The 13,294-nt window shown below is 46.5% G+C and overlaps 1 protein-coding gene across 1 annotated transcript in view; it reads right to left on the bottom strand.

Annotated features, from left to right (window-relative positions):
- Positions 1-13,294, bottom strand: part of LOC116849640 — a 463,562-nt gene that overhangs the window by 241,377 nt on the left and 208,891 nt on the right. Inside the window, exons 6-7 of the mRNA XM_032826984.1 lie at positions 11,464-11,553; positions 11,241-11,283 (exon numbers count right to left, since the gene is read on the bottom strand). Coding sequence (XP_032682875.1) covers positions 11,241-11,283; positions 11,464-11,526 — 106 coding nt within the window. The 5' untranslated portion in view covers positions 11,527-11,553. The remainder of the gene's footprint in view (positions 1-11,240; positions 11,284-11,463; positions 11,554-13,294) is intronic.

The following is a 13,294-nucleotide window of genomic DNA, read 5'->3' as shown; positions in this document are numbered from 1 at the left end:
TTCAACGTTCGCGCTAACGAATCGGTCAAGATTAAAACGCAAGGCCGCACCTTTTTCCTCGCGTGCGCGCAGATTGCGACGGGAGAAATATTGATGATATGAGATAGGAAATGAGTCGCGTGTGTGCGCGAAGGACGTGCTCCCGATATTCGGCGCGGTATGGACCGGCACGCACGTACGGCGTTAACGCGGCCGAGAGCCTCCCGAAACTATAAGCGAGTGATCATCGTTCAAATATGAATTTCAATATAGGTGTCGCTGAATACATATTGCCCGGGCTACGCCACGGCTGTGGAATTTTATGTCGCGTTAAAGCCTCCAATATGTCTCCCCCGGCCCGCCAGCGGGCGGGAGCATAAAAATCGTCGAACGTATTAACGCCCGACGCTTCGAGAGCGATCGTGCCAGCGCGTTCGCCGAACGTGGATTTAATAAAGTTCCCGCGACCCGGGCGATTCGTCTTCGCCGCTCGCGTCGCGATAATATCCCGTGCCTTCCGCTTCGCTGGGTCTATCTCTGGTCATTAAATTCTGCGTTAATATCCACGAGCGCCAAACGATTTCTCGTCGCCAAGAATTAATGCTGCCACTCGCGACCAAAAAATCGGAGGACACATCCAGCCGCTCGATGTTTTGACCGAGTTCGCTCTTTCAAGCGCATTATGCGCGACCATCCTGTTGGTCGACGCGATTCTGAGGCGTCACGTTGCCGATAACTCGGCTCTGGGGAATCTGGAGGGCATCTGAGGAACAGTTCTCGTCGATGAGATCTGTCGTTACCGGGGCTTTTAATAAACTTGTGAAATTCACATCATCACGCCGAAATGAACGTTAAACTTCAGCCGGGCGCACAGATATAATTATGCATTCCGCATGCATTTATGCAAATGATATCGAGACACCCGCGGCGGTTTCCGCCAATCTTCGACTTTGCTATCGTTCGCGATTTGCAAACTCCAGTCCATTCCTCGGGGATTTAATAGGGGACGCACGGCGAAACAGCGCGACGCCGCTCACAGAACAAAACGGCCAACTAATAAATAGGAACTAACGTCGCTTTGTCTCAATCGAGACGGGACTCGCCTCGGTCCGTTGCCGCCGTTGTTTCCAATTTACGCTCCAAGTACCTCTCAATCCTATCAGAAGAAGCGAGCTCCGACAGAAGAAACGGGAATGGCCGGGCGTTAAAGTAAGACCAGCGTCCCGCATTCGAGTCTTACGCACTCCGAAGTCACCCTCCTCCGCGCGCGTGCCCCGTTTTAATTAAAGTAATAAGACCCAGTTGCCCAACGGGGACGAGGAAGGAAAGGAACGGGATCGAAACTGATTCGTTACTATTTATTCCTAATTATCTTCGATTCCATAAGCCTGGAAATTCCGACGACCCGAATCTCGTCTCTCCCGACCTTTTCGCCCCCGATCCGCCACCGTGCCACCTGCCTGCCCTCGGCCGTAATCGAATAATTAAGCCGTTGATTGGAGCTTTATTACCCAATCCGCGAAGTGAGTTTTTATTGGCTCTCTCGAGCTCGCCGCTGAGTATTTAAACAGGGCTGATTGCCCTCTTCCGATTGGAGGGAAATCATCCGCGAGATTGAACGGTGCATAATGTATGTCCCGACTCGCCGTTCGAATTTTTCGTGTTTCTTCATCGAAGATATTCTCGCGGGAGGAAAAGGACTCCTCCTTTCTCTCGTCTCCCTGCCCGATTTTCCTCGTGCTCGTGAACGAAGCGTTCCGACGCGTTCCCGCGACAAGAGTATCGAAATGCATTTTCGATAATTGCGTGATTTACCGGAAGAGACCTACCGCGGCAGAACGTTATACGCGCGGCGGGAAGGGAAACTGAACGGAGGGTGGTCCCGGTGTCGGCATTGATTTTGCAATGTAAAACATTTCAGCGCTTCTAACGGGTTGCCGCAGCCCGGGGTGACGGGAAGGGCAGGGGAGCAGCGAGGAGGGTAGAAATCGCGGGCTTTTCTCCGCCAGGAGCGAGAAGATATTGATGGTTACGGGGATTTGATGGCATATTACTCGACCGATACCGCCGAGCAGATCGCTTTGTGATGTCTTCGGCAACGCTTCCTGATGCCGGCGCGCGCGGGGACACGCAGCCCCCGCGTATTAAGACCGAGGGTGGCCAAGACGATTTCGAAACGATACGTCACTGTCAGCAACACGTCGGACCGCTGCGGCCCTGCGTTTTAAAACGCAGGATCGAATGGATACGCGAGACTGCAATTTTTTACCGACCTACCAAATGTCACGAATGACACGAACGCCACTATTCGAGATTGACGACTTAAGGGTCGCAATTTGAAATTCCACAAAAAGTCAGAATTAAGTATTGAAGTGACACACGCGAATTCCTCTTCTCCAGTGGTAATTCGAAACATGTAATATTAGGTCAATACGCCAAGTATTTGCGTTGCGCGAGAGCAAATATGAAGAGAAACGACGTGGTGTGTCCTGTACGCCGAGAAAACGATTATCTCACGCCACGAGCGAGAGACGAAGACGAAGACGACACGGTGTATAAAGGCAGCCCGGAAGAACGGCGATCCAAACGAATCGCTGGTCCGTATCCGGTCGGTGACATTTCATTCTCGGGCGCGGGCAAGAGGGCATTGTCTCGCTTCCCTATCAGATTCTCTCATTTCGCTGCCTTGACTCGACCCTCGAGAGCGTACGATTACTTTCTTTTTGTTTTCATTTAATTACAGATGTCAAGGGGTTGTACCCGCTCCTCTCCTCCCCTCTCTCTCTTTCGCCCCCGCTGTCGTCCACCCCGAGGCCGGCCACCCACTTTTTCCCCTTGCTCGACGTGCCTCTATTATTCCTTTATTTATTCCAATTATCTGCACGACGTGAATTTGTCATTGCCTTTAATTTCCCTACCCCTCGCGCTCTTTCCACGGCCACTCCGCCGCTCGTCGACGACTTCTCGCGCGCCGCGGCGACTGCTAAAAGCGAGAGCCGGCGCGCTACCGGGGCGCGCCAAGACGTTTGACGCGAGTTTAGCGGGTAATTTGTGCTCCCGGGGCAAAAACTCTCGACTCAATTATACCGCAATGCTTTGATATTAGGGCCGGGTTTTTATTAAATCCCGCGTTATTAATTCGCCTGGCTCGATTTTTCATACACCAAGCCGAACAGTGTAATTACACGTCCGTGTTGATTGTCGTGAGATTGTCCTCAGGTGAAGAACGAAATTCGCCAACGTTTTCTAGTCAATGACACGATATTGCAACATTTTCTCCTCAATGAATACTATAATCTTGATTCAATGTTTCTGAAAATTCTCAAGCTATTAAACATGAATTTTAAGAATAAAGAATCGAATTTTTGTGATATATATTTTTCCAGATTAACGAGCTTAGCTTCTCGTCATTTCCACTTGACCCAAAGTTCATCCTTTCAATTTTCCTAGATCAACGTACCGAATTCTTTTTCTCAACTTTAAAACGCAGGCAGTGGTTCAATGTGAGATTAAACCCTCCATTATCCTAACTATTAAATTACGCACTTTATTTATGATTTTCTCTAAGATGTTATTAATTTCAAGTATCACGAAAAATACTGTCTCAGTCAGGAGGCCTTTTATTGGTTGTCCTCACTTGTATCAATTGATTTTATTTTACACCTAACATAATAAGATACACGGTCATAATGATCGGTCACAGCGCGTCACGGTACATTCAATGTGTGAACAATTATTCCCTCCTGAATCCGCGTTACAGCCGACAATTACGATTCACGTCCCGCAGTTGAGTGGAAGATATCACTAAATCGTTTTAATCGTATGCAATGCGCCCGTGTATTCGTGCATCGTAACTGTTGGCTTGACATTACAATCGATGGGCTGACAATAAGCCCGACTTTCGGAACGGATCGTCCCACGGATTATTTACGACGCTCTCGTCCGATGTATCGACAATTCCCATTTGCGAAATTGCCCGGCCGCATCCTGAATTTCGGGGGAGGAAGAGAAGGAGGGGATGAGTTGCGATCTTCGAATGGAGGGGTTCCCAGGTTTCACCGCTAACATCTTTTATTGTCAGACCGCATATTCGGCGTTTTCACGGTTCGCGTTCTCCCCGTCGACAATGATATGCACGCTCGCCATTACAGGCGGAAAAGGGAGGCGAAGGAGGCGAGCCGGCGTAAAACGGAGACGGATAGACGAGAGTGCCATGCCGCGGGCGGTGCGACGAAAGAGCAGAAAGACGCGCATAAAAGGAGACCTCCATTTAGGGATATTGAAAATATTGATTTATTTTAAGTAATGGAGATATGAAGCGCGTCGTTGTTGCTCGCTGATGACGCCCGCGATTGTTCTAAATATTGAACCGTCTGCCCCTGTGATGACGTTTCTTAATTAAATTATTGTGCGCACCGTCAATTTTTTAATCAACTGCTCTGTTTTAAATTTGTGCGCAATAAAGATAGAACAATGGACGGAGCTATAAGTTCGAGTTATAATCGAGTTATAAATTCAGTTATTACTTAATAATTAATCTCCCGTAAAAATGGAACGATGGACGGGAAAAGCCCCTTTATCTAAAAGTTCGATCAGTGTTACGTGGAGCTTCGCTCTGGAACTGCAGTCTTTGTGGATAAATAAAGTCATACGTTAAAGCGTGATTTCCCCCTTGACTCGCCCGATAAAATTTTCAGAAACCGGAGGAGAGCGCGGCGTTAGGGAAGATTAATTGATATTACAAACGTTTCCAAGCGATCTGCCCGTATTCAGCGTCGTTCTCCACTCACGTCGTTCATTTGCGTATCTCCCTGGCGGTGCTATTCGACGTAGCCCAGCTATGAAAGCGCTCTCCAGAGGGCTAACGCTGGCGGAGGGCGGCGCGCTGAAAGGGACCGGGAGAGTAGCGGCGATTCTCACGATCGGCGAGTCGATCCTTTACAAACGCGTCATATCGCGAAAAGAGCGAGCGTGCAGACGAAGCGGCAACGAAAGCGAGGAAATGGAGGAAAAAAGTCAGAGGGAGAGAAAGGGGTGGAGGAAAAAGGAAAATGCAAAAGCTCACGTTGTCATCGAGTTTCGCGCGCAAGCTCGCACCAAGCCGGTAGCTATGAAGCTGGGCTCGCGTCGGTTTCGATATCAATATTCTAAAAACGTCCTTTGTGTGTCGCGCAGAAGCGAAAACGCGGCTCGCGCGGTGCGTCGCAGCGCACCCTTCGCACCTTGCATGTCGTCGCGGCGCCTCGATGAAAATTTAAAGCTAATGGGAAATTCGACGTTCCACGATAAAAAAAACATACGACCTCTGTGAATGCGTTAATTCCTAATTGTTAGAATCACATCCCCGATATATTGCAGTTTCCGCTAGCCAAAGAGAGATCGATCACATCTCGCACTCAGCTAGCTGGTTCGGATATCAAACGTTAGATTTAACGCGGACAAAATAAAATCCAAGCGAAAGAAAAAAGAACGCACTTTTTTCAGAGATACTTCATGCATTCTCAATTTCTCATATCGCGAACTCAAATGGACGTGTATGTTCCGCGCAATTTCCAATCAACGAAAAGGATTAGTCCCCTTTTGTCCTTTAGGTTGCTTGTCTTTTTTTCAACTTGAAAGATCGATAAGAACTGGAAGCAATCTTGTTAAATGATATCGTCTTTTTTGGCACTCTTCTAATTGCTATACATAAGTGATAATATTTTATAATACTAATATGGAAGTATAAATATTTTTATGAGTTTCGCGCGCTCACGCGGGCTCAATATCAATATTTTAAAAACGTTCTTTGTTGTATCCGGGAAAGAATCCGCGTCGCAGATAACGCGCGATGCTTTCTGGTTTCAGCTACGCGGTGACTGTAATCATGCTTGGCAGCTCTCTTGCTCGCATCGCGTAACATGTGCCGTGCTAACCACCGCTGCACTTATCATTTACGTGTATATCACATAGGTATCGGGAATGTTCAAGGCACTCTCATTAAACAGGCTATCCGGATTTAGGTGCCCGACCGCTCGTGCACAGGTAGAACTCGTTAAACTAAACAGGAGATTCCTCTAGCACTTTTTGCAAACTACCACGGATTATTATCGAGATATTAATGGAGAATAACAGATCAATCGATACGCACGATACGATGGGACGAGCTCTGTGGAGCAGTTTGAGGGAACATGTCTTGGATTTGTTTCCTAATCTCTCAGTAACGGTAAATACAGACGTATAATCCGAGATCGCACGTGACAACTAGCCCCAGCTCATTATGTGCGGCTAGTTATTACTTACGGCGCGCTTACAGCCAACACTATACCACACAACGGAAAACGAGCAATCTGATTGTTCAGATTTCTTTCTTCGTCTCGTCCATTGTAGTGACAAGATTAATATTGTTATTGTGAATCAAAGTAATGGTATAATTATCGTGATATTTCGGAAGATGATAAAGGGCTGTTTTGTTCAATTTCGTGAGCTCTACCCGCACACTAACGTTGGTAAGCACTGTGTACATTCCGTACATATTTTCCAATGACAGAAATATATAATAAAGAGATTGTAAAACTGAGTACAAGAATCCTGTACCATATTGTAATCAATGAGATGTTAATAAAATTAAGATCTCCACACGCGCCCCTAATAAATATTAAATGGCCGATGCTGTACATAAAGGGGAACTTTTCTCTAAATTATACCTTGGAATGATCGGTCCGCGAATTCTCCGTGCGTTTAATGTCACGCGGGAAGCGCTATTCGAGCGGTGATAAAAAGGATTATCTCTTTTATCGTTATCTTGCGCGTAATCCCACCTACAGCCGTAATCATTTGCATAGCGACATAGAGTCCTCAAATATGCTAAGCACCGCGCACACGCGTAATGCGCGTTACACGGATAGGCGTGTAGACGGTGACACGCGTTGACATTCGTCATTGTTCCGGCTTAATTACACTTTCTTTCAGCGGGACAAAAAAATTTCGCCACTGTCAAACGCGCTGCTCGCCCGCGCTTTCCTCATACCCCCATCCAGCCCGATTCTCGCTTCTACCCCTCGGTGTTGCATCCACGCGAGCAAGGGGTGACGCTCGTGTAAACCGCGTGTACGGCCGTCCGCCGACACCTGTTTACTCCCTACGGACGGTCGTGTGCACGCACGGTGAAAACGGTTGGTTTACGGGGGCGACGAAATCGTCTTGTTTGAGCCGGTAGCTTTGATTAAGGTGTTTTATTATGCCAATTAATAACGTTATCGTTACGCAACGCGAAGGAACAACGGGAGGAGAACGGGTTCCTTTTGGCCAGTGTGAAACGAAAAGGTCAATCGGACGAAAAGAAATACTAATTATATTGATTCAATTGGTATATCACGCTTTACAATTGCCAATTAAGTGTACAATCATTCGCTTCGCATGAGATAACCATATTCTTCCCAACAGAAGACAAGTTTATCGTCGTCTATTATTCAGAAATGCGTGGATCGTTATTTCACGAACGCCCGCTCGCACGGAGTAAATTTATCGACGCGCGCAAAAAGAGGATAGAACTGTGTATGTGTTGTGTGCGTTTGAGAATGTTAATAATGTAATCAAACCAAATTGGAATCGTATTGAAAAAATTAAAGCTCGCAAATTGTCGAAATGTACACCGTACAACGAGTGCGCGCACCGATCAACGGCGGATAATACGTAATGAGAGGGTAATACGCCGGGAAATGGTATGAGAAATTCGGTGCGTACGCACGATGGCGCACGTAGCCGGTGTGTGTACGCGTACGTGTGTGTTCTTTTTCGCCTTTCGGGCGAGAGAATAATTAAAGGCACAAAAGGGAGCGCCCAGCGAATTACTCGGCCGCTGCGCTCGGGCGGCGGCAGCGACGGCGACGGCGGCGGCGCGATTGGACGGTCGTTCTCATTCCGAGATTCTCCTTGAACGCGAGGTCCACGTCAGACGCGGAAACGTTCAAAGGGTTTCCGCGGGGGGACGGGAGGAAAAAACTAATTAACTTTTCGGAATAATTAAGATAAGGCCGTTGGAGATCCGGCCGATCGGCCGACCCTACGCTAAGCCGCGCGCCGCGCTTCCTCTTTGCTCTTCACGGTAGAGGAGCCGAGTCGAATCGGGCCGAGGGTCCCTCTGGAAATGGTGATCGGTCGATTAAATCGTTTGCATGAGAAGGGAGCTGGGCGCGAATCTTAAGCGCGCGAGAACGCGCGCAAGAAGTCCCGTAAAATTACGCGCCGTGGAGAGGCGACGCGGTGGCCGATTTTATTATCAGATTAGCACGTGTTCTCTACGTTAAAGTATTAATTACGGCAGAATAACGAATTCGCTATTTTACAGAGAGGCCACGATGAATATTTTCGATACTCTATATCGAGAGAATATGCGAGAAAAGATCCATTAATACAAATTAACAATATTTGATATTAGAGAATATCAATTTACACATGACGAAATTCACTGGCTTGCCCCTGCAGATGTAACGCTCTTCGAATGGGTTATTTGGAGTAATAAAGACATCTGAGTTTGGGAGACAAATCATACAAAATATATCGACTTGACACCGATAAGTACGAAACAAAAGGGTGACGCGATCGAGACGACGCGCTCACCTACGAAGGCAAGAGCGCGCGAGCTGGACTGTTGGATTAAGAAAGTCTGGCAAGAATTTCAATAAGAGGCGCCAAGCAGAATTTGCCGACAAGCAATTAGGGACATTGCTATTGACCGACTCCCGATAAAGTTAAATTAAAGTGAAATCAAAGACGCGCGCGCGTACTCAACTTCCGAGGTACCTCGGGATTTTTCTTCTATCGCTGCTGTCGACTTAACTTCCAAGCTGCTTCGCGACAGCTTGGCCCCGGCGACGAGCTTTCCGTCCGACTACTCGATTCGCGATGCGGGGAGCGATGCGCTCTCGACAATGATGCACATTCGTCTGATGAACGCAAGACTATCAACAGGGCATTTACACGATCTACCGCCTCTCGTCGCGTCTTCTGTCCAATTATCAGCGTCGGTAGACGGGGCCCTCCTACCTCTCTCACGCGCCCACTTCAATTCCTGCCGCGTACAGCCCGCAATAAAGCCTCGCCTCTAAAAGCGAGGTAGATGCACTTTACACGAGAGAGCGGCTCTCGCGTGACACGAATAAAAGTCTTATTGCATGCCGGGGGACGAGCGAGCGAGAGGAGGCAAGAAAGTAGTCGAGCGCGACGACTGGGCCGCCGCCGCCGTCGACGCCGCACCGACGCCGTCGTCGACGTGCACACAGGCGCACCGCTGATAATTAGCGAGCGAGCGCCGCGACGTAGGACTGATAATTCTCAACAATGGTTCATTACTGTCGTTTAAATGTGCACGACAAGTGCATTCGAGTGGCCGTGCCCGGCGGAGGCTCTGCCTATCTGGCTATTTCCATATATCCTTCATTGTCCTCTTTGTGCGCGGCTAACTATAGATTCGCGAAACTGACATTTTTATGATGGAACAATGGGGTCGAGAGCGGATGGAGGAGAGGACACGGAGAACGCGGAGACGCGCGCGGAGACCAATCCGACGTGAACCAGAGCATCGTTAGCCAAGTATAATAAATAGGCTGCCGTGTACGACTCGCGACAGCCGAACACAATTCACTATTTGTATTGTTATGCTTTATTCCCCGAGTGGCCGAAAAGTGCCGCAGAGTCGGCTGTCACCGTGGCTCAATGAGGGATTTTTTTAAGTTGTCTGAGAGAACAAAATTGATGTCGCATGTAAGTCAGAATAATGAGGAGATGGGCCTGAATAAGTTACAGGACCGGTCAAATTCATTCAGTCGATCATGTCCGACATGAAGTTTAATTCACTTAGACACACTAAAAACGCGCTACATCATTCATCCCTAAATCTTAAATAATCTCTCGCATCATCAGAATATAATACCTTCGCGCGATGACTTTTGTCACCGGCAATCAGTGCGATTTGCGTCTACTGCATGTAGTGCGTAATGTGACGTCACGTGGGCGTTTGAATTGTACACTCACCACTTGGCGTTGATATCCAACGGCGTCCAACCCCGTCCAGATCCAACCCCGACGCTCCGCATCTGTCCAGCATCCGCAACATCCAGCCGTCGTCCCACGTTGGCTGCACTTCAATCACTACCCTACATTGCGTTCGCGAGTTACAACACGTACTCGATGGCGTTTAACGATTGTGAACGAAAAGTCTCACAAATCCCGAAAAGATCAAATACGATACTTCGCAAATACACTCGCGAATCGTATGTAAACAAATGGCACGTCAAAGACCGTGCCGCGCTCGACAACAAAAAAAGAAAATATTTCGCGAACGATATTGTGTTATATAGAAAAAATGGGATTCTTGTTCCGCGAGAATTTTAGCTTATGATCCCATCTTTGAACTATACTTTTGATTTTGACCGAAATTACGACTCGGTACGAATGCAAGAATTTACGAAATTGACGATCGTAAAGACTACAAAATTTATTGAGTGCGAAATGACAACGTAACTCGTCAGATGTGAAAAATTTCGAAGATTCTCACGATAATTTTTGAAATACGTAAAAATGTCTAAATTTTGCGCATTTCTCTCTGATTTTCCGCGACGATTCTTAAATTTATCGCGAGCAAAGTAATTATGAATTTCACATGCGGGGAATCACGCAATTTTGAAGCACAATTCTAATGCACCATTTTGAGGCGCAATTTTGATGCGCTATTCTGAAGCGCAATTATGATGCACTATTCTGAAGCGCAATTTTGAGGCGCAATTTCGATATATTTTTTACACTGCTTGAAACTATTGGGGAATAATACTGAACAAGTAATTCCGCAAAAAAAAATTATGCATTTCAAATTAGATATGAATCCAAATACTGGTAAATAAGACAGTTATTTTTAAAGAAAAAATCCCTGAATGTTTCTAGCAGCGTATTTGAATGGACGGCACGAAACACATACATGCAAAACCCTACACTGAGAGTAAAATGTTTGACACTTGTGATGGCAATTGTGTAGTGAATTAGTTAAAACTGCCATACGTTTTTGTGATAATAAACTACTGTTGTGATAATAACCATATGTGCATATTGTTATTACTAGAACAACAAAAAATCTAGTTGGTGTCGAAAATAATTATAGTGATTTATAGTAAGAACAATTTTTTTTTCTCTCAGTGCATGTGCAGAAAAACTACAATCGCACTGATTTCGCGTTGATAAAAACCAACCACCAAAAAATCTACCTCAAATCTTTGTTTCTGACTCACCGGAATAGCAGAAACTCAGAATCGACCACGTTCTGCTACAGTTCTGGAACAAAGGAAATAGCATTGCCGATTAGATACAGTAGTTTTGCTTGGCGAAAAAAGATACGCGTAGATACGAGCTTGTTGATCTTTTACGATCGTTCAAATTTAACTATTCGTACTCTGTTCTAAGTTTTAATCGCAAAAGGTTTAATGTGAAAGTACGAGAAGTTTGTAAATCTACCTTCGAATTGACTCTGCTCGGCCCGATCCTCCGGTGCAGCATCCACATGAACCGAAATTGCATCTCCCAGGAACTGCATACACGTGCAAGCTTCGTCAGACAAAAAATAAATTTCCTGATTATTAATATAAAAATGTAAACATATTAATAACAAGGAGGCTCAAAAAACTGTGTATTCCTTTTTAAATTAATAAATATGAGAAGTGATAGCTACCCTTAGTGTTAGGACATGCCACTATTTGCTCAAAATAATCGTAGCGCGATGAACGCACGTGCGAAATGACGTAACGCGTCTCACACATACTTCGATCAATTCGGAAAAGTCGGAAATCACGCGCAACGCTCCCGACCCGTCTACCGACGCGTCAAGGATTGTTGTGATCGCTCGGCGGTTTCGTACTCAGGTGTGTTATTGTTCCCCAAGTGTCACGTGATCTCCAGCCGGCGGAACGTGCTCGAGAGTACCATTTCGTTATGTAATCGAAAATTTAACGTTCTCTATACCGTGTTGTCAATATCATACACGATTTTGCAGTTTTTAATTTCCCTTCAACAACCAAACTGTCAGAACGCACAGCCTCCTCGTGTGTACGTTTTAAACTTTCTCTTTAAATGTGAACAGTATAAGATAAGAGATACGGATATGTCTAAATAGTTGATTGACGATCGCAAATGCTAATAAGTCTAAAATTCGTTGAGCCGGCAAACACGATTTTCGCAGTCTGACGCGATTCCACAGCGTCGACGGATTTTTCGTTGGGGTCCTGAAAGAAATTGGCCATGTCCCAGGGAACGATGTCCTCCAGAATAAAATCACGGCAGTCTCGATAGAAATTACGAGAGACACTCGTCGTAGCGAAAAACGGTGGGTATCGGAGGTGTAGAGGATAGTCCGTGAAGCATCGTCATTAACTGCCAATCACTGCCATTCACCGGTCGAGAAGACGAAGCCAGGAAGGGAAAGTAGAGAAAAAAGGAAAGTAGACTGCAGACGCTGTGAAGGGAGATTCTAATTATTTATTTACGACGAGCGCGAGAGGCGACGCGCACGCAGCTTCATCGCCGCGTTTGGAGATCCTCGTCTCTCTTTTCAATCTCCTCAATCCTGACACTATTCCACCTCCAGGAAATTCGTCGCGGAAGAAAGAAAAAGAGAGAGAGAGAGAGAGAGAGAGAGACGTCTTTCATTTTGATTACAGTTATTATTAGTTATATCATTAATAAGCGATAATTGACGGGAACGTGTGTTATCCGTAATGCAATCGGACGATCTCGCGCATGTATGATCTTTCGCAGATTTTTAATTCAAAACACGACAGTATTACGACTTTACAAGCAATTTTATTCATTTCCGTGCGCAAAGTTTCTCCCCGCGATCTGAAAGGGCCGTATCAGAAAGAAATTAGTAGTCGCGCATATTAATTGACGGCTCCACTTCGCGCGCGACTTTCCAGCCGCGCACGTAACGCGGTTTTATCTCCGCATTGAGCGGAATCCCAAATTGAATTTCGCGAGGTAAAGCGTAACGACATCGCGCCTTATAAGCGTGGGTGCCCGCCGCCGCCGCCGCCGACGCCGCCGACGCTTTGATATTGGTGAAGTCGCGTGGGAGCCGGTTTTTACTTCGCTAATGATTTCCGCGCTCGCTCAGACGCTAACTTCCCCGACAAATAGGAAAATTAAAGCCGCGTCCGCGCGGACCTGCGCGCGCGCGTAACTCCGTCCTGCTGGGCATTTAGTTACGACTTTTTTATAATTAATACCTCAGGTGGTAAATTAAGTCGGGCGCGGCGGAGAAGAGTGAGAAAGAAACGTTTTGTAAAATAAATAC

Source organism: Odontomachus brunneus, unplaced genomic scaffold (genome assembly GCF_010583005.1).
Source record: "Odontomachus brunneus isolate Ranch 3 - 2012 unplaced genomic scaffold, Obru_v1 Obru_scaffold_122, whole genome shotgun sequence".
NCBI classification, from domain to species: domain Eukaryota; kingdom Metazoa; phylum Arthropoda; class Insecta; order Hymenoptera; family Formicidae; genus Odontomachus; species Odontomachus brunneus.
The sequence above is the reverse complement of the archived record's forward strand: the minus strand, read 5'-3'. Positions and strand labels throughout refer to the sequence as shown.